We start from the raw sequence: 20,554 nt of genomic DNA, 5'->3' as shown, positions 1-20,554 counted from the left end.
AGGGAAAGAATGGTTAGCCCTCATCTGGGGTGCTGAAGCTGGTAAAGAGCACCTCGACAGGTTGCATCCTCTAGTTAATATTTTCCATAGACTACAGGGCCCATAAGTCTCCCACAAATGCATACCCTGGATTTCTGCTATGGGAATTCCTGGCCATAGGGCTTGGGATGCCTTGGACTCCATTTGAGTTAAGGTATCTATTAACCTAGCTTATATTAACATGTAAACTTGTTCCCTTCTCACTGCTGGGTTGATTTGGGCATGTTGTCTTAGTGTATGCTGTAATTAAAAGATTCATTTTGTGAGCACTGTGTTATTACTTCAAGTATCTTGCCACTTTTGTCTTTACTCCTGGAATAGGATGCCTTCAAGGCACCCTATTCATGTTAGTAGGTCTTTTTCATTTGTAGGTCTTTCCTCATTAAAAGCAAATCTGCCTGGCCAGTTACTCATAGCCCAGCTCCTAATTCCTCTAAGGCTCTTATTTCGAGTGGGCCAACACAGTATTTACCCAAATAGTGAGACTTTTATTTGTGTCCATTGCCATTGAGTACTAACTGCTTTAGTACAATTAGGAAATAAATTTGATACCCCCAAAATGGTAATTCCTCCAGACCTAGATCATATGAGTTGACTTTGGTCTACTCTTAAATAGACTTTGGTTTGAGTTTTCCGTAGCGCTTCCCATAACCAACCACAACAAATTCCAAAATTCTAAGGAATGTAGGCCCACTAAGTTTTAACTTTTTCTTTATCAGTGATCCAAGTGTCCCAAATGTCCCTCCTCCTCTTCATGCCTATTCACCCACAAGAAAAGGGCAAATAGCTATTTTTACACATAATGTTATTATGACAGATGGGACATGTAGTAGATGCCATTCTACTATCACATTGTGGTACCTTTTTTAAACCATCATCACAATTAATGGCTACATAATGTCCATTTAGATTATTATTAATCATTGTTTTTCAGGTTCAGCCTGTTAAATATGCCCACAGGTTTCTTCCCAACACAGGTCCTCTATAATAGATCCATCCTATGAAATGAGAATCAAAAAAACTAGCTACATTTGTATTGTTTCACGTAGTCAAACACAGAGCTCCCATCTCTTCATCCATTTTGAGGACATATATCACTCTGGGAAGTGTGTTCGTTAGGTTGGCTATTGTCTAGCTCTCTTTTTGGCTCTTCAGAAGAGGAAGAGATTTCATCAGAGCCCTTCACCCAAGAGCTTCTGAGTTAAGGCTAAGAGAAATATTATTCTCTTGCTTTAAGCATCTCTTGAGGCACCAAAATTGTTAGATTTTCCCTTTTGTGGCACTCATTTATTGGCTCCCTTTCCCTCAGCAACAACCTTGCCTTTCCATTCATCATTAATTTTAACTCATACCTTTCCCCCCTAAAGTATAATTTTCCGGTCCAGCCACTGAGCTAGTCTATCCCAATTACAAGGGGACAGATTGGATAAATACAGAAAAATGGAACTGTACTGTTCCAAGAAGGAGAATTCTTATTAACAATTTGAGCTTCAGTAGGGGCCAGTGATCTATGTCATTGTCCAGTGCATCTGCCTGGCCTGAATTCCTCCATGTCCATGCATTTCATGGACCTTTGTTGACATTTCAGGAGATCAAATTAGGCCATCAACGAGTTGATTCCAGTCACCTTCAAACCCTGGCATAGGGTTTCTTTGGTGAGCATCAACATGGCCTACTTTGTTTTACCCTCAGAGTTTCCATAGAGATTTATATAGAGTGGTGGCCCACGTGTGGGAATCTTATTCAGTTATTTATGGCCAATTGTTAGACCAATTTCAAGTGCATTGGAGTCAGTATTTACCCAAATAGTGAGGCTTTTATTTGTGTCCATTTCTTCTATCATGGCTAGGAATACAGCATGTAATTCAGCTCAGTGGACCAGCTTGTTCTTTGATAAGGATGTTACCTTCTGCTGGACTCAGTATCTGCTTTCCATACAGAATTGCCTTTAGTTCTGAACTACCATCTGTGAACCAGACCAATTGCCTGGCATCCTTGGGCAGTTGGTCAAAAGGAAGGATCTGAGGAAAAAAGGCTCATAAAGATGATGAGTCTGTCCCATGGATCCCCTGGTAACATACTCCATATAGTTCATTTCCATTTTATGATGGAATTCCTTTGGGCATTGCCCTTCTTGTTGGAATGCTTTCTGGCATGAAATAATACTGTAAATGTATATTGGAAACCATTCTACATGAATGCAAGTTGTTGTAGGTTCTCACTGGTGATTGATAATGAGGAAAATGCATTAACCAGATCGATACAGGATACCAGTCTCCTTTAGCTTGTTGTATCAGTTGAATAGTGTGGAGTGTATTGGGGACAGCTGAGTCTGTGTCTACTGTTAGTGACCTGGTTCATTAGCCTTCCTTATTGGCCACTGGGCTAGTACAGTGAATTTATGGACACTAATATACCTGCATATGACATTTCTTTATTCAGGGCAGTACTGCCTTCCAGGTATCCAGTGTTTCCAGTTTTCTAGTTGAGTTGGCTTAGGTTAATTCTAAAGGCTCCCGTGTTGCATGTCTAGTGAGTACTGGATGAAGGGAAGACCCAAGTTATTCTTTTCTTCATATTACCCAGTAGGTGGAGGATTTTCCATTCAAACATTATATCCATATCAGTTATACATTCAGGTAAGGGAGATACCACAGTATATGCTGTTTTATCGTATATTTCAACTTTTAACCAGACCTTGATTTTTTTTTAAGTCTTTATTGAATTTGTTACAGTATCACTTCTGTTTTATATTTTGGTTTTTTGGCCACGAGGCATGTGGGATCTTAGTTCCCCGACCAGGGGTCGAACCCACACCCCCTGCATTGGAAGGTGAAGTCTTAACCACTGGACTGCCAGGGAAGTCCCCAGACCTTAATTTTTATTCCTTTCACAGTAGCATCCCCTTATCCCCCTGAATTAATTCTGTCATCCCTAAGGGGCTTATTTTCAGCCCTGAGCAGTACTGCACACTGTGCTCCTGTATCCAGTAGACCTAAAAGAATTTCTTCTCGACCTCCAGTCATTGACTTACACATTTGTAAAAGGTCTTAGGTCCCCTGCCAGGAACTGGGTCAAGAGACCTTGGCCTTCATATCAATCTTCTTCTTCCATTACCGCCTTAATATTGAAATCCAGTATTTTGGTATCTGACGATAGTGGCTCATTGAAATCTTTCTCTTTCTAAAATTCCTCTAAATCAGATTAATTGAGTGTATCTGTCTTGAGATTTTTATATCCTGAGGAGTTTGAGGACAAGCGGTTGCAGGTTCTCCACCTTACTGTAAAATTATCATTGTTTGGCACTCTGTCATTTTCTTCCTTTTCATAACATTTTTAATTAGCGATATAAAAAATGAATTGTTGCTCCCTTATTTTCTTTCCATTTGCTACTTTTTATTGTAAAATACACGCTACCATTATAACCGTTTTAAGTGTACAATTTAGTGGTATTAAGTATTTTTTGTTTTGCAACCATTACCATTATCTATTTCCAGAACTCTTTAATCATCCCAAACAGAAACTCTGTAACCTTTAAACAATAACTCCCAATTTCCCCTCTCCCAGCCCCTATAACCTCTAATCTACTATGAATTTGCCTATTCTAAGTAAGAATAGGCAAGTATTCTTCTTATATAAGTAGAATCATGCAGTATTTCCCCTTTCCTGTCTGACTTGTTTAATTTAGCAGAATGTCTTCAAGATTTATCTATGTCATATATATATATATATCAGAACTTCATTTCTTTTTGTGACTGAATAATATTCCATTGTATGTATAGCCTGTATCTGTATTTTATTTATCCATATATCTGTTTATGAATACTTGAGTTGTTTCTACCTTTTGCCCATTGTGAATAGTGCTGCTATGAGCATTGATGTACAAGTATCTGTTTGAGTCATTGCATTAAATTCTCTTGGATATATGCATCAGAGTGGGATTGCTGGATCATATGGTAATTCTATGTTTAACTTTTTGAGGAACCATGTGGCTTCACCATTTTACACTTCTGCCAACAATATACAAGGGTTCCAATTTCTCTACATCCTCACCAACACTTGTTTTTAGGTTTTGGGGGGGGGTTTGTTTGTTTGTTTGTTTTGATAATAGCCATCCTAATGGGTGTGAAATGTTATCTCATTTTGGTTTTGATTTGCATTTTCCTACTCACTCATGGTATTGGACATCTTTTTGTGTGCTTATTGGATTTTAGTATATCTTCTTCGGAGAGCTGTCTCTTCAGTTCTTTTGCCCTTTTTGTAATTGGGCTGTTTGTCTTTTTGTTTTTGAGTTGTAAGAGTTCTTTACGTAGTATTCTGAATACTATGTAAAGTATCAGATATATGGCTTGCAAATATCTTCTCCCAGTCTGTAGGTTGTCTTTCACTCTCTTGACAATGCCCTTTGACACACAACAGTTTTTAATTTTTTAAAAAAATTTATTTATTTATTGGCTGTGTTTGGTCTTCGTTTCTGTGTGAGGACTTTCTCTACTTGTGGCAAGCGGGGGCCACTCTTCATCGCAGTGCACTGGCCTCTCACTATCGTGGCCTCTCTTGTTGCAGAGCACAGGCTCCAGACACACAGGCTCAGTAGTTGTGGCTCATGGGCCTAGTTGCTCCGTGGCATGTGGGATCTTCCCAGACCAGGGCTCGAACCCGTGTCCCCTGCATTAGCAGGCAGATTCTCAACCACTGTGCCACCAGGGAAGCCCCAGTTTTTAATTTTGATCAAGTCCAATTTATCTAGTTTTCTTTTTTGCTTATTTTGTTGTCATATCTAAAAATCCATTGCCAAATTCAAAGCTATAGAGATTCAGCCCTATGTTTTCTTTTAAGAGTTTTCATTAGTTTTAGCTCGTAAGGTTAGTTCTTTCATCCATTGTGAGTTAATTTTTGTATGTGTTTCTTAGCAGAAACATAGGGGTGAATCTTCATGACCTTGGATTTAGTAGTGGAGTCCTAGAGATATGACACCAAAAGCACTAGCAATGACAACAAAATAGATAAATTGGGCTTCATCAAAATTAAAAACTTAAAAAAAATTAAAACCTTTTGTGCATCAAAGAATATTATCAAGAGAGTGAAAAGGCAACTTTGGAATGGGAGAAAATATTTGCAAATCCTATATCCGATAAAGATCTAGTATCCAGAATATGTAAAGAACTCTTAACAACTCAACAAAAAAAAAGATAAGGGTTCAACTTCATCCCCTTGGTGTCCTCTTTCTTACTGATTTTATTTCTCTTGTAAAGTCCTAAACTCCGTATTATCTTTTTATTATCCATATGAGGAAGTTGAGATAAAAAATCTGAAACTACCTGTTTATATGCTCCTGAGATACAACAGCAAAGTCATATATGAAGCCCCTGCTGGTGAGCATCCTTTATCACAGTGTCTGTTATAAATTTAGTAAGGGGCATTCCATAAGGGTGCTCATTTCCTTTATCATACAGCCAGTGCAATACTGCCTACATCTACAGCATTTCTGCAGCTTCGGTAGGCACCAGCCATTTATAAGACAAGGGAGAACAGGGCAATTGCCCATGTCTGGATATGTATGGTGGACCCCTCCCTTAATGCATTCTGGTAAACCAGGGGTTTCTCTGAAGCTACAGTGAGCCCTAATTCCCCTCCACTCAACAGTGTTTAAAGCCAGAGACACTGCTCCTTGATCTAAAATTCTTAGGAACCACTTTTAGTTCATCAGGGTGTTGCATGTAAATCTGAAAAATGGCTCATTTCTTTCACCGAATAACCCCTTCCGTTATTTTTTTTTTGTCCCCCATCAAACAGTTTGCCCTACCTGAATTATCTTAGTTGTAGTGTGTATCACAAGCTTAGCTGGTTCATCAAAAATTACAATGGCCCAGGTTCCTTTGGTTAGAGCTTTACCTGCCGCTCAAAGTGGGTGAAACTCATCTGAAGAGGATTCTGAACTTTCTCAGATCAATGCTGAAAGCCGCAACCATATCACTGAGTTTTTAACAAGACCACTGTCAGTTTGCAATTCCTTTCTAGTCCATTATGCTTGCTGCTAAAGTTGAAGTTCTGTTATTTTCAGATTCCACTGATTTCAAAGCCAGTGCTACTTTAAACCAGTGGTGGCTTGGCAATCATCCAAGCTCATAGTTTTCTTTTTTTCACGCTTTTTATCAGAATCATTCTTTTTCTTTCAAAAAAATACCTTTACCATATTTTAAGAATAATTCAGATATGCTGGAACAACTGGATATCTACGTGCAAAATAATGATCTTGGACCCCTACCTCATACCATATATAAAAATTAACTCAAAATAAATCAAAGACCTAACCTTAAAAGCTAAAACTATATAAAACTTAACAGACGGCTTCCCTGGTGGCGCAGTGGTTGAGAGTCCACCTGCCGATGCAGGGGATGCGGGTTCGTGCCCCGGACCAGGAAGATCCCACATGCCGCGGAGCGGCTAGGCCCGTGAGTCATGGCCGCTGAGCCTGCTCATCCGGAGCCTGTGCTCTGCAACGGGAGAGGCCACAACAGTGAGGGGCCCGCGTACCACAAAAAAAAAAAAAAAATTAACAGAAACATAGGGTGAATCTTTATGACCTTGAATTTGGCAATGGAGTTTTAGATATGAAATGAAAATAAGCAACAAAAGAAAACAGATAAAGTGGACTTGATCAAAATTAAAAACTGTTGTGTGTCAGAGGGCATTATCAAGAGAATGAAAAGACAACCTACAGAGTGGGAGAAAATATTTTCAAGCCATAAATCTGATAATGGTCTGTATTCAGAATACTATGTAAAGAACTCTTGCAACTGAAAAACAAAAACACAAACAGCCCAATTACAAAATGGGCAAAAGAGTTGAATAGACATCTCTCCAAAGAAGATATACAATGAAAAGATGCTTAATATCATTAGCCACTTAGGAAATGCAAATCAGAATCTAAATGAGATACCACTTCACACCCAATAAGATAGCTTATTAAATACTAAACGAACAAACAAAATAACAAATGTAGGCGAGGATGTGGAAAAATTGGAACCTTTGCACATTGCCAGTGGGAATGTTCAGTCACTGTGGAAAATACATGGGGGTTCCTGAAAAAATTAGACAATTATCATATGATCTGACAGTTCTTCTCTTAGGGATATACCCAAAAGAATTAAAAACAGGTACTCAAACAAATACTTGTACGCAAATGTTCATTGAGACACTATTCAGGATAGCCAAAAGGTGCAGACAACTCACATGTCCGTCAGTGGATGAATGGAATAACAAAATGTAGTATATATATCAGTACATACAGTGGTATACTATTCAGCCATAAAAAGAAATGACATACATTCCACAGCATTGATGAAGCTTGAAACCATTATCCTAAGTGAAGCAAGCCAGACACAAAAGATCACATATTGTATGATTCCATTTATATGAAATATCCAGAATATGTAAATCCATAGAGACTAAAAGCAGATTGATACTTGCCAGGGGCTAGGGTGAGGGGGATATGGAAAGTAACTGTGTAGTGGGTACGGCATTTTCTTTTGGGGTGATGAAAATGTTTTTGAACTAGATAAAGGTGATGGCTACACAACATTGTGAATATAGTAAATGCCACTGAATTGTTCACTTTTATTGGTTAATTTTATGTAATGTGAATTTCATCTCAGGTTTAAAAAAAGAATGAACGAATTAGATGCCAACTGTACTAACAATGGCAGTTAAACAGGTCAGTTGTTAAAGAAGACTCAATGACAGTGCTTACAAGTTTATAGTTAGTACAGAAGAAGGGTACAGTATAGCAACAGCATTAATGTCAGAATACCTGTCACACCCAATGGCTGTCTCACAGCCAGGTCCAGAGAAGCTGGGTGCAGATTTCTGTTGTCCTCCCTTAGGACCGGACATGGTACATTTTCTCTGGCTCAGGAACCACAGATGCATGCATAGAACACCTTGGAACCAGGGAGCCCCAGGTGGAATCTCAGCTAGGGATTTTTGGGTTTTGGTCACATTAGCATATTCCTGCTATGAAACAGCATAGCCTGTCAGAGGTTCCAGGGAGACCAAGTACAAACCATTAATCTCACTGTTATCAGTACTGACAAGCTGATAACCAAGTGCTTGGAAACTCTTCTCAACGCTGTTAACCAGCGTATTTCAGACTTTGACCAGGATCAGTGCTGAGTGGGAACTTTAGCAAAACAGCTCAAGCTAATTCCAGACCTGCTGGAATTAACCTCACAGAAGAACAGCACACATATTTGAAGGCTGCTTTCCTGTATTCTACCTTAGTCTTTCCAAAGTGAAGACTTGTTTTCCTTAACTATTCCTCATTTGTCATATTTTCCCTTATTTTGGTAACCCTCCTCTGTGCTGTAGTTTGTCAGTGTCCTTCAAGTACAGTGTCCAGTGCTCTTGCCACAAGCAGACCGGCAAAGACTACTTACAGCTAATTATAAATGTGATAAGCATATGTCTTTGTCCTCCTGCAATCACTGATTTTTAAAATAAGGAAGAAAAACTAAGACTAGATCTGTGGGATAATATTAAGGGCTCCAGAGGAATTGATATCAGTCCAATGATCAGATGTCTTTGAATAAGGTGTAAAATCAGTTTTAAATCTACCTAGGAGTATTCTGACCCACACTTCTGTCACTTGTCCTCACATAGTTATCCTGAGAGACTATTTTAAGTATTGTCCTAAAATTTAGAAGTATTAAGTCTGTGGTATTCCCTTTATCTACCAATTCAGTAATGACAACAGACAGGGAGATGGAATTTGGCCTTATTTTTCTTTGTTTCTTTTTTTTTTTTTTAAGAAATCCAAAGAGGGGAGGGTGGGAGGGAGGGAGACAAAGAGGGAAGAGATATGGGAACATATGTATATGTATAACTGATTCACTCTGTTATAAAGCAGAAACTAACACACCATTGTAAAGCAATTATACCCCAATAAAGATGTTAAAAAAAAAAAAAAGAAATCCAAAGAGGATTTTTAAATTTTTTTAATTAATTTATTTATTTTTAAATTTTTGGCTCATTGGGTCTTTGTTGCTGCCTGCGGGCTTTCTCTAGTTGTGGCGAGCAGGGGCTACTCTTCATCGCGGTGTGCAGGCTTCTCATTGCGGTGGCTTCTCTTGTTGCGGAGCACAGGCTCTAGGCGTATGGACTTCAGTAGTTGTGGCTCGTGGGCTCTAGAGCGCAGGCTCAGTAGTCATGGTGCATGGGCTTAGATGCTCCGTGGCATGTGGGATCTTCCCGGACCAGGGATTGAACCCGTGTCCCCTGCATTGGCAGGCGGATTCTTAACCACTGTGCCACCAGGGAAGTCCTGGCCTTATTTTTCTTAATAAACAATTTCTAGCTGTCAGTGATTTTTATTCCCTCAGTATTCCCAATTCTAATCTAGAATGTTTCTGTAAGGTTTTTGGATATTTGGACAAAATAGTTTCCTTAAGAATAGTTATGGTAAGAAAAGCAAAAACAAAAACCCCAAAACAGCAAAAAAGAATAGTTATGCTATATTTCTGTGGCTTAGCCCAAACAAAAATTTCCCTTCTTTTGGGGAGCAAGCCAAATATAATTTGTGCCTATGTGATACTAATCATTTGGACCGTGTGGCACTCTGATTTGTTTTAAAATAAGTAAAGGACCTTGCCATTAGAGTTAAGTAATGTTTACAGACAGAGAATTGCTAGAATATTTGGGCAGAAGGAAAAGTGGGGTGGGAGTCAGACTTTCTCCAGGTCTGATCTCGCCTGTGGCTGAACGCATACCCTGCCTCCTAGACATCTCTCCCTGAATTTCCTGTAAGTATCTAAACTTGTGCTCTCCCTCCACCAAACCTGACTCTCCTCCTGTGTTCTTTCTCATGGTTAATAATATCAATGTTTACCCAACAACCGTAGATAGAAATATGGAAATTATCCAGATAATTGCTTCTCCCCAACCCTTATATCTAATTAACTAGTCCACAAGTGCCCTCCTAGGGAGGCAGAATAGTGTAGTAGAGAACAGACCTGGGTTTAAATACCAAGCTGTGTTATTTTGACCTATGCCTAGCACAGTGGGACACCTAGTATCCCTTTGCTGTCTACTTGCTTCCATTATTGCCTGAGTATAACTCTGCCATGGCAGAGTGATCTTTATAAATCTGATGTCCCTCTCCTACTTAAACAACAGGGTGGCTCCTTGTTGTTTTCAGGATTACATTTCAACATGCTCATGCAAGGCCTTTCATGGTGTGGCCCCTCCTACCTGCCCTTCCAGCTTCATCTCTTCTTATTCCTCCATATGTGCTTGACATATGTGCTGACATATGTGTTCCAGCATATGTGCTGGCCATCCTGAGCTCTTTGAGATGGGCCACAGTCCTGTGTCATCCCTCTGCCCTGAGTGCCCTTCCCCTCCTTTCCAAGTGGCACAGTTTCCTTATTCTAACCTCACCCATATGGGGACACACACACAAAACCTTTATGAAATCATTCGTGAAATGCTTTTTCTCTCCACTCTCCCTTCTCCATAAACTATACAGTATCCATTCATGATGTACTCTGATTATGAGATGCACAGGGTGAAATGCAAAGAAAACCCATTTTACATTTTTAAAGAGAACACAAACATTTAAATAGCACCTAGTGGGACTTCCCTGGTAGCGCAGTGGTTAGGAATCTGCCTGCCAACGCAGGGACACAGGTTTGATCCCTGGTCTGGGAAGATCCCACATGCCACGGAGCAACTAACCCCATGCACCACAACTACTGAGCCTGCGCTCTAAAGCCCATGAGCCACAACTACTGAGCCCACACGCTGCAACTACTGAAGCCTGTACACCTAGAGCCCGTACTCCACAACAAGAGAAGCCACCACAATGAGAAGCCTGCACAACACAATGAAGAGTAACCCCCGCTCACTGCAACTAGAGAAAGCCTGCGCACAGCAACAAAGACCCAGCGCAACCAGAAAATAAATAAAATTTAAAAAAATAGTAAATACATAAATAAAGTTTAAAAAAAAAATAAATAGCACCTAGTGAGGTAAGAGAGTTAAGTGTTAGTTTGGAGTGTGGGCTACATTGTGACAAGACAGCCTAATAAGTGGCAGCCATAAAGTTTGCCCCTTGGTCTTTACAGAAAAGGTATCACACATATAGTGAGGATAGGTGGCATGAAGCACATACCATATATACCTGGAATCATCTGTGAAGAAATGGATTCATAGGAAGCACATTGATTACAAAAAGAAGTAAAGCAAAATCAGGCATTTGACCACCTACGAAGGAAAAGGAAGTTTTCTATCTTGTTTAGACTGCATAGCAGTGTAAAAAGGCCATGACTTCAAAAATTCTCTGTCCTATTCATTAACAGTTTGAAAGGAAATAAAGAGACTTAACTCTTTTAAGTTATGAGCCTCAAGACTTCCCTGGTGGGTCCAGTGGGTAAGACTCCATGTTCCCACTGCAGGAGGCCCGGGTTGGATCCCTTGTCGGGGAATTAGATCCTGCATGCATGCCTCAACAAAGTTCCCACGTGCCACAACTAAGACCTGGCGCAGCCAAAATAAATAAATAAAATAATAAATATTTTTCTAAAAAGTGTATAAGCCTCAGTAGAGCTACCACACTTTTCCTTTTTTCTGTCGTGTTTTTTAATTTTCTTTCCTTTTGGCTGCGCCTCGTGGCTTGCGGGATGGGATCTTAGTTCCCCTGTCTCCAACCAGGGATTGAACCCGTGCCCCCTGCAGTGGAAACTCGGAGTCCTAACCACTGGACCACCTAATTAGTCCCTACCTAATTTTAATTGCTAATTCATTCAGCAGATATTTATTTTAAGTACCTCCTGTGGTGGCAGGCACTGCTTTAGGTTCTAAGGATACAGTGGTGAGCAAAACAGTCTGTCCCTGTGTCCCTATCCTCAGTCCACATACATTACTGAGGAGAGACAGTAAACAAATATATGATATATAGTCAGCTGGAATTAAATACTGTGAGGAAAAATGAAGCAATGGAGGGGGATAAAGTGTGATGGAAAATGCTAATTTAGATATAGGGTGGTCAGGAAGGGCCTCTCTGAGGATGAGACATCTGAAGAAAGATGAGAATGAGAAAAGGCAGCAGGCCATGCAGGTATTCCCATTAAATCCCAGTTGCTTTTCCTCTCTTGGACTTTATGATGATGTTACCTTGTATTAAGAAGTGTTATTGGGCTTCCCTGGTGGCGCAGTGGTTGAGAGTCTGCCTGCCGATGCAGGGGACATGGGTTCGTGCCCTGGTCCGGGAAGATCCCACATGCCGCGGAGCGGCTGGGCCCGTGAGCCATGGCCGCTGGGCCTGCGCGTCCGGAGCCTATGCTCCGCAACGGGAGAGGCCACAACAGTGAGAGGCCCGCGTACAGCAAAAAAAAAATAATAAAAGTGTTATTAGAAACATTTCTTCCTCAATTCATTACTTCATTTAACAACTTGAGAGAAATTCCTTTCTAGTTGTAGTATCATATAATCATATTCCCGTGCAACTGGTTTGTTTTTATCCCACAGACACTGGAAATTATATAGCCGGCAGAGTTTCCTTTTTCACATTGACTGCTAGAAAACTCAGAGATTAATCTGTGGCCAGTCCATATTAGCCATAGTAGTTGTGAAGGTCATTATGGTATGCCTCTTTTTGGTTTTGTTTTGTTTAGCATCATTCCTCTCAAACCTGCCTTTTTTTTAACTCTACCATGAATTCATGCTATCTTGTATTTTATGTATCCATGTAATCTAATCAGAATCCTTTTTGGAACAAGATACAGTGGTGAATTATAAACATGTATGTTTATAAAGGTAGAAAACATGACACATAGAGAATTACAGTACTTACATTGGTAGTATAGGCCGGTGGTTCTCAACTGAGGGCAGTTCTGTGTCCCCCAGGGGACGTTTGGCAACATCTGATTATCACAGTTGAGAAATGCTACTGTCATCCTACATTGAACAGGACAGCCCTCAAAGAAAGAATAATCTAGCCCAAAATGTTGATAGTGCCAGGGTTGGGAAACCTTGCTGTAGACCCGACCAGTCAATCCACAATTTCATACATTCCAGGGCTGTAGAAGCATTTTGTAATGTAAATGTCAAATGTGTTTCCATGTAGCTTACTCTAATATACAATGTATATTCTAAGTGGGTAGGTTGGGTGCCCTTCCACTAAGTCTGTCATCAGTCAGCTATTACTGAAAGCAATATTTTCCCCTTTGGAAATCTGTGTTATGATGCCCACAAAGCCATGACTTCAGGTTGACAAAGTTGGGGAGAAGTGTGCTTTTCATTTGACCTCCAGTATTTTGAACATTTGAATAAGCAGCGTAGTTAAAATGAGACTATGTTCTTTTCATTCTTCATTCTTTTTGCAGGCTTTCATAGAGACCATGTTTGCCAGTAAAGCCCCTGTAGAGGAAGGCTTTCTTTATGCTAAGGTGAGCATTAAATGGCTGGAAAAGTTTTGTTGGATGCAAATGTAATTTCATTGATTTGCATATGGTATCCAGTTGGCTTTCATGGCAGTGAGCAAGATATCAGTGGAGAGGATTTGGTTCTTAAATGTCAGTGGTAATTTATTAGATGAGTCTAAAATATGTAGAGCTACAATTAGATGGAGAAAATTGCGAAGTAGAACAGGTAAAGAAGGAAAGACTTTTGCAAGTGTGAGTTAAGAAGAATAATACTGTTTAAGTAAATGTAAAGGCAAAGAATCTGAGGTGGTGTTGCAGATAGTAGCAGATATGAACCAGTCTGCAGTTCCATCCTAGGATATCATGAAATTAGTAGAATTTACCATTTGCCTAGCATCCTTTTTCACACTTCCAGAGCATGTAGGTCGGTAGCTATTTGTAAGGTTGAAATTGGTAATTTAGAGCTGTTGTTGAAAATGCAAGCCATATTTCAGTGTTGATCTAAATAAGAAAAAACAAATAGTAACGTGTAAAGTATCTGACCGTTTCTCTGTACTCAGCCCAATCATAGGTTTTCCATGTTCTCTTCTGGACTTAACAGTTTGAAAATCACAGGAAATTTAGAGCACTCAGGAGAAAAGAACAGATTTAATAATAGAGTTGAATAACAGTATTGGGGTGAGCATAAAAGAAATGGCCTGAAGTTACAGCATAATAGTTTGGTTAAAAAGATGTGACGAATAGTTTTCCATTGTTAACTTAAGATAAGTACTTGAATGGAGGTATGGGCTGTTGAAGAGAACCTGTGCTGGGGCTGCCCTGAGGAAATCTCAGTCAGACTTTCATTCGTACTTTGCTGTTGTTTTGCAGTTTGAATTTGAATGCCGGGCCCGTGGTGCAGACATCTTAGCCTACCCACCTGTGGTGGCTGGAGGTAATCGGTCAAACACTCTGCACTATGTGAAGAACAATCAACGCATCAAGGTACACAGATCCCCTTCATTGCTGCTTCCTCTGGGTCCAGATGCCTTAGTAAACTCTAACCTCATGGTCCCCTAACCTTCAGCTTTCACAAACTAACTGCTATTTATAAATCCCTTACAGACATGATCTCATTTGATCTGCACATTAGCACTGTGAGATAGGAACAATTATTAACATGCCTGTTTAATAGATGAGGAAAATAAACTAAAAAATTAGGTAACTCATTAGTGTAGAGCCAACTATTCTAGTCTAAAGTCTCTGCTCATTTCACTTGATAAAGCTCCTTTGCTAAGGACCTGTGGCAACAGTGGGCCAAGCATATTTTGGGAGCAGACAGGTTTTACGACTATCTTGTTAGCTGTGAGGGAACTTATTTTTTATGGTTTTCTCCCCAAGTGACTATACAAGTAAAGAATCGTGTATTCCTTTATTAAGTCTATTTTTAATTAGCTACTTTAATTTACAGTAAATTCAAAAAATAAATATAGCAAACATAAATTATACAATATAATTTTTTTTAATGAATACCCATGAACCAACGACTCAACTCAAGAGCCAGAACATTACTAATACGTTACATCTGCGTGTGTACCCTTATGCTGTGGCACCCTACTGCCTCCCTCCCAAAGGTCACTAACCAGTATCCTAAATTTTGTTTGTCATTCTCTTGATTTTTTCAATAGTTTTATCACATAGACATGATTCTCCAAACAATATTAATTAGTTCTGCTTGTTTATGAAATATATAAAAATCATATATTGCTATATGTGGTTTTGGGAACTCAAACTTTTCTTTTAACCTCAAGTATGATAAGATAATACAAATTTTTTCTCAGGTATTTATATCTGTTTACACTCCTACCAGCAGTGTATAATTCTGTTGACCACATCCTTTCCATCCCCTGATATTATCAGACTTCTTAATTTTTGCCATTTTAGTTGGAATAAAACAGTATCTCATTGTGGTCTTCATTTCCATTACCTCAATTACCAGTGAAGTTAAGCATCTTTTCTTATCTTTGGCATTACTGCTTTCAACTTGCTAATGTGTTGTTTAGGATATTCTGATTTGTGTACATGAATGAGATTGTCTTATAATGTTTCTCATACTGACTTTATGGTTTTCATTTCAAGGTCAAACTAAACTCATAAAATGAATAGTTTATTTTTTAATATTGTAAAATGGTTTGAATTAATGTTTCTTGAAAATTGGGTAGGACTCTCCTGTGGAATTATTTGGGCCAGATATCTTTTGTGGGATTTTTAACTATGATTCAATTTCTTTAATATACTGAGGCTTTCTATTTCTTTCTTTTTCTTTTTATTTATTTATTTTACATTTCTTATTGTAAAATGTAACTACTGGAAAAGTACTTAAACCATAAAAGAATAGTTTAATGGGTAATTATAAAGTTAACACCCATGTGACCCTTACCCAGGTCAAGAAATAAAACGTGTAGGCAAGCTACAGCCCTCTGGGTGAAATCCAGCCTGCCACTTTGTTTTTTAAATAAAGCTTTATTGGAACACAGTGGTTTCCACTCCCCCACCCCCACCCCCACCCCCACCCCATGGCAGAGTTGAGTAGTTGCACCAGAGGCAGTCGGTCCACAAAATAAATATTATCTAGCCCTTTACAGGAAATACTTAACCCCTGAAATAGGACATTACTGTGACCCCCCCACCCCCAAGAAGCTTTTCTACCATGTGGTCCTTCCCTCCCTGTGATAACTCCCTCTCTCCATGATAGGGTAACACTCTCCCAATTTTGATGGTGATCATGTCTTTGCTTTTCTTTTTATTTTACAATTAATAAAGTAGTTTATATAGTTTGGTTTTGGTCATGTTTGAACTTTATGTATTTGAAATATTATGTCTGTGTCTTCTTTTGTACAGCAGTATATTGTTGTATGCCGCTGTAGTTTGTTCATTGTAATTGCTAGAGTGTAGAATAGCAGGTAGAGTATGGTCTGTGAAGTTAAATATATTTTCATAAGAATGCTAAGACATTATATTATGTGCTCTTTTTCACTCTTGTTTTCTCTCAACTGTACTGTGAAGTATCCCAGAGGCCTTATGACATGCAATATCCCACCAAATTGAATGCAGAAGCAAATATGAGACTCCAGCTGTCTTCTATTTGTCTATGCTAGACAGAGATTTTCAAAAATGTAAAACAATGCCACTTTTCTAACTAAATATTTTTATTTAGAAAAATAGTTATTTTCATTAAAAATGTTATTTTAGGGCTTCCCTGGTGGCGCAGTGGTTGAGAGTCCACCTGTCGATGCAGGGGACACGGGTTCGTGCCCCGGTCCGGGAAGATCCCACGTGCCACGGAGCGGCTGGGCCCGTGAGCCATGGCTGCTGAGCCTGCACGTCCGGAGCCTGTGCTCCGCAACGGTCGAGGCCACAACAGTGAGAGGCCCGCGTACCACAAAAAAAAAAAAAAAAAATGTTATTTTAGCATGTAATTAGTAGGTTTATTGTTATTTTTAAATGAATAAATATTATAAAATTTTCTCAGTTTGAATTTCTTAATGTGATAAATATCCATAGATGGATATTTATATATTCTCCAGGTTTTTACCATTATGAACAATGTTCTGTGAACATTCTTGTACATTATTCATGGTATGTAAGTTATCAAGGTTGCCTAAGAGACACCTAATAATGGAATTGCTGGGTCATAGGATATGCATATTTGCAACTTTCATAGAAAATGCCAGACATTTCCGAAGTATTTTTATCAGTTTATATTTCCATTCTTCCGGAGACAGTTTGGTAGATTATATTTTTGTACCATTTTGTCTACGTTTTTAAAATTGTAGTATTATCTTACATTTTAATCTTTTGTGTTTGTAGTAATGTACCCTTTTACATTCTTTTTTTTCTTTTGTTTTGTTTTGTTTTGTTTTCCCTTTATGTACCTTTGTACATTCTTGATATCTTTATTTGTTTGTTTGTTTATTTATTTATTTTTGGCTGCATTGGATCCTTGCTGCTGTATGTGGGCTTTCTCTAGTTGTGGCGAGCAGGGGTTACTCTTCGTTGTGATACACGTGCTTCTCACTGCAGTGGCTTCTGTTGTGGAGCACAGGCTCTAGGCACGCAGGCTTCAGTAGTTGTGGCACAAGGGCTCAGTAGTTGTGGCTTGTGGGCTCTAGAGCACAGGCTCAGTAGTTGTGGCTCACGGGCTTAGTTGCACCACAGCATGTGGGATCTTCCCGGACCAGGGCTCAAACCCATGTCCCCTGCACTGGCAGGCAGATTCTTAACCACTGCACCACCAGGGAAGTCCCTTTTGTAATAAATCTTAATAGACAGTTTCCTTAAAAGTAAACATACATATTCTCTGTGAACCAGCAGTTTCTTTTTAGGTATTTTTCCAAGAAAAATGAAAACATATGTCCAAAAAATGCCTTGTACAAGAATGTTGTTAGCAAGTGTACTCATAATAGTCCAGGGGTCCATAACCAGGATATTAGATGTGGAAATTACCATGTGCTATATCCTTGAGATAAAAAGGAGCAGACTACAGCACTGCCAACAGCATGAATGATCCCAAAAGCATTACACTGAATAAATAAGCCAGACACAAGAAAATTACAAACTATATGATTCTATTTATATCAAGTTCTGAAATAAGCAAAACTAATCTATGGTGATAGAAATCAGATCAGTGGTTGCTTCTGATGGGGTGTTGACTGGGTAAGGCCATGAGGGTGTGGTTACATGGGTGTATACATTTGACAAAACAGACTTAATTCTGTATACTTAAGATCTGTGCAAAGAAATCTCAGCAGAGGTTTCTGGGTTTTTATTAGTCTTTTAAAACCAACTTCACTCCTGCATGCCTCAGTGATGATCCCGTGTACCGCCAACTAAGACCCAACACAGCCAAAAATTAAATAAATAAATAAATAATAATTTTTAAAATAAATAAATAAAAAGACTAAAAAAAAAAACTTTGCACATCATTAATGCTATTTTGTCTTTATTATCTCATCACACTGTGCCCTGGCCTTTGTTAATTTCACTCTTCTACTCTTTGTGTTTATTCTCTTGTTCTTTTTTTAAGCTTTTTTTTTTTTTTGTGGTACACGGGCCTCTCACTGTTGTGGCCTCTCCCGTTGTGGAGCACAGGCTCCAGACGCGCAGGCTCAGCAGCCATGGCCCACGGGCCCAGCCACTCTGCGGCATGTGGAATCTTCCCAGACCGGGGCACGAACCCGTGTTCCCTGCATCTGCAGGCGGACTCTCAACCACTGCGCCACCAGGGAAGCCCTAAACTTCTTAAATTAGATGCTAAACTCTTTTTTCTGGCCATGCCACATGGCTTACAGGATCTTAGTTCCCGGACCAGGGATCAAACCCGGGCCCCGGGTGCAGTGAAAGCACCGGGTCCTAACCACTGGACCCCCAGGGAATTCCCTAAACTCATTAATATTCATCCTTTCTTCTGTTCTAATTATAATTATTTAAGGATTAATATTTCACTTTCATTATATTCCATGTGTTTTTTTCATTATATTCCACTGTTTCATTTTGCTTTTGCTGCATTAAGATTTCTTTTTCTTTGGTATTTCTCAGTTTTATTATATTTCTAAATACAAATTTATCATATATTATAAACAATAAATATAATATACTGTTTAAAATAATAATGATAAAATGAACAACCATGTATTCACCATCAAGGATAAGAAGATCATTGCTTATACCTTAGTAGTCCCTTGGGCAATCTCAAGCACATCTCCCTTTCTGTCTCCTACCATCTTGACTTTTGTTTTAACCATTTTTTTTGTTTTTCTTCATAGTTTTACCACCAGTGTACCTATTCCTAAATATAGTATTCATCCTTGAAAAACTAGAGAATAAGCACAAATCTAGCTTTACAGGGAGAGAGATATATTGCCATTATTAGATGAAGTGACCTAAATAAGAAATAAGAGAAAATAGTCAAAAACTTCTAGGTCATAGTCTGGCTTCAGTTATCTGAAACTTTTCAACTTATCGGGTAGGGTAATCAAGAAGCCGTGAGAAATGCAGAGGACTGTTGGGGCATCTGGAAGGACTCTGTCATGGACCGGCTGGTAGGCATCTGGCAGAGACCTAGTCAGAGACAGCAGGCTGCCCTGTGGTTCTGCCTCTGAGCTCACCACGGCTACATCTAGCTGTCAGGAATAGGTCAAAGCAGAGCCCCCTTCTAACAGAGTTTGTTTAGATTTACCTGCATGTTGATCTTTCCTTCTTGCATCTTAGATGGCCTTTCTGGGATCACCTTCCTTCTACCTGAAGAACATCCTTTAGATGAAGGTGTGTAGCTGATAAACTTTTTCTACTTTTGTTTAGCCAAAACATCTTTATTTCATTCTCATCCTTGAAAGATGGCTGTGCTGAGGAAAACCATCCTAGATTGACAGTTATTTTCAGTCATCAATTTTAATAGATTATACTCCTTTCTTCTGACTTTCAGTGTTGCTGATTTTAAAGTATAATAACTATCATTCCTTTATGAAATTTCTTTTTGCTTTTGCTGCATTAAGACATCTTTTTCTTTGGTATTTCTCAGTTTTATTATATATCTAAATACAAATTTATTTTAACATGTCCTCATTATGATACCTCTGCTTCCTGAATCTGTAGATTGATGTCAGTTCTAAGAAATTCTCAGACATTATTTCTCCAGATATCATCTCTCCTACATTCTCTCTGTTCACTCCTTCAAGGTCTTCAGTTAGATGTATGTTAAACCTCTTTTCTGTTTTCAATAGCTAATGTTTCTTTCATGTTTACATTTGCCTTGTCTGTCTGTGTCATACTCTGGGGATTTTCGTAGGTCTGCCTTCCAGGAAACTAAATTTTCTCTTCATTTGTCTAACCTACTACTTCAGCCATACACTGAGTATTTTATTTCAGCAGTTGTTTTTATTTCCATTTGGTTCCCTTCAAATCCACAGTTATTCTCAATTGTCTCTTGTTGCTTGTTATCCTTTGTGATTCCATTTTTTATCCCTTTAAACATTTCATAATAGCAATTCTGTATCTCATAACTCCATTGTGTGGAATTCTGGAAGATCTACATTTGGTATTTGTTGTTCCTGCTG

At 39.0% G+C, this 20,554-nt stretch overlaps 1 protein-coding gene across 1 annotated transcript in view; it reads left to right on the top strand.

The window, feature by feature from the left end:
- The window catches only part of XPNPEP3 (X-prolyl aminopeptidase 3), a 57,335-nt gene that overhangs the window by 25,584 nt on the left and 11,197 nt on the right, over positions 1-20,554 (top strand). The window contains exons 5-6 of the mRNA XM_007453980.1: positions 13,422-13,484; positions 14,331-14,444. Coding sequence (XP_007454042.1) covers positions 13,422-13,484; positions 14,331-14,444 — 177 coding nt within the window. The remainder of the gene's footprint in view (positions 1-13,421; positions 13,485-14,330; positions 14,445-20,554) is intronic.

Source organism: Lipotes vexillifer, unplaced genomic scaffold (assembly GCF_000442215.2).
Source record: "Lipotes vexillifer unplaced genomic scaffold, Lipotes_vexillifer_v1.1 scaffold382, whole genome shotgun sequence".
In the NCBI taxonomy this organism is placed as follows: Eukaryota; Metazoa; Chordata; class Mammalia; order Artiodactyla; family Lipotidae; genus Lipotes; species Lipotes vexillifer.
Note: the sequence above shows the minus strand (reverse complement) of the source record. Positions and strands in the feature narration are given on the sequence as shown.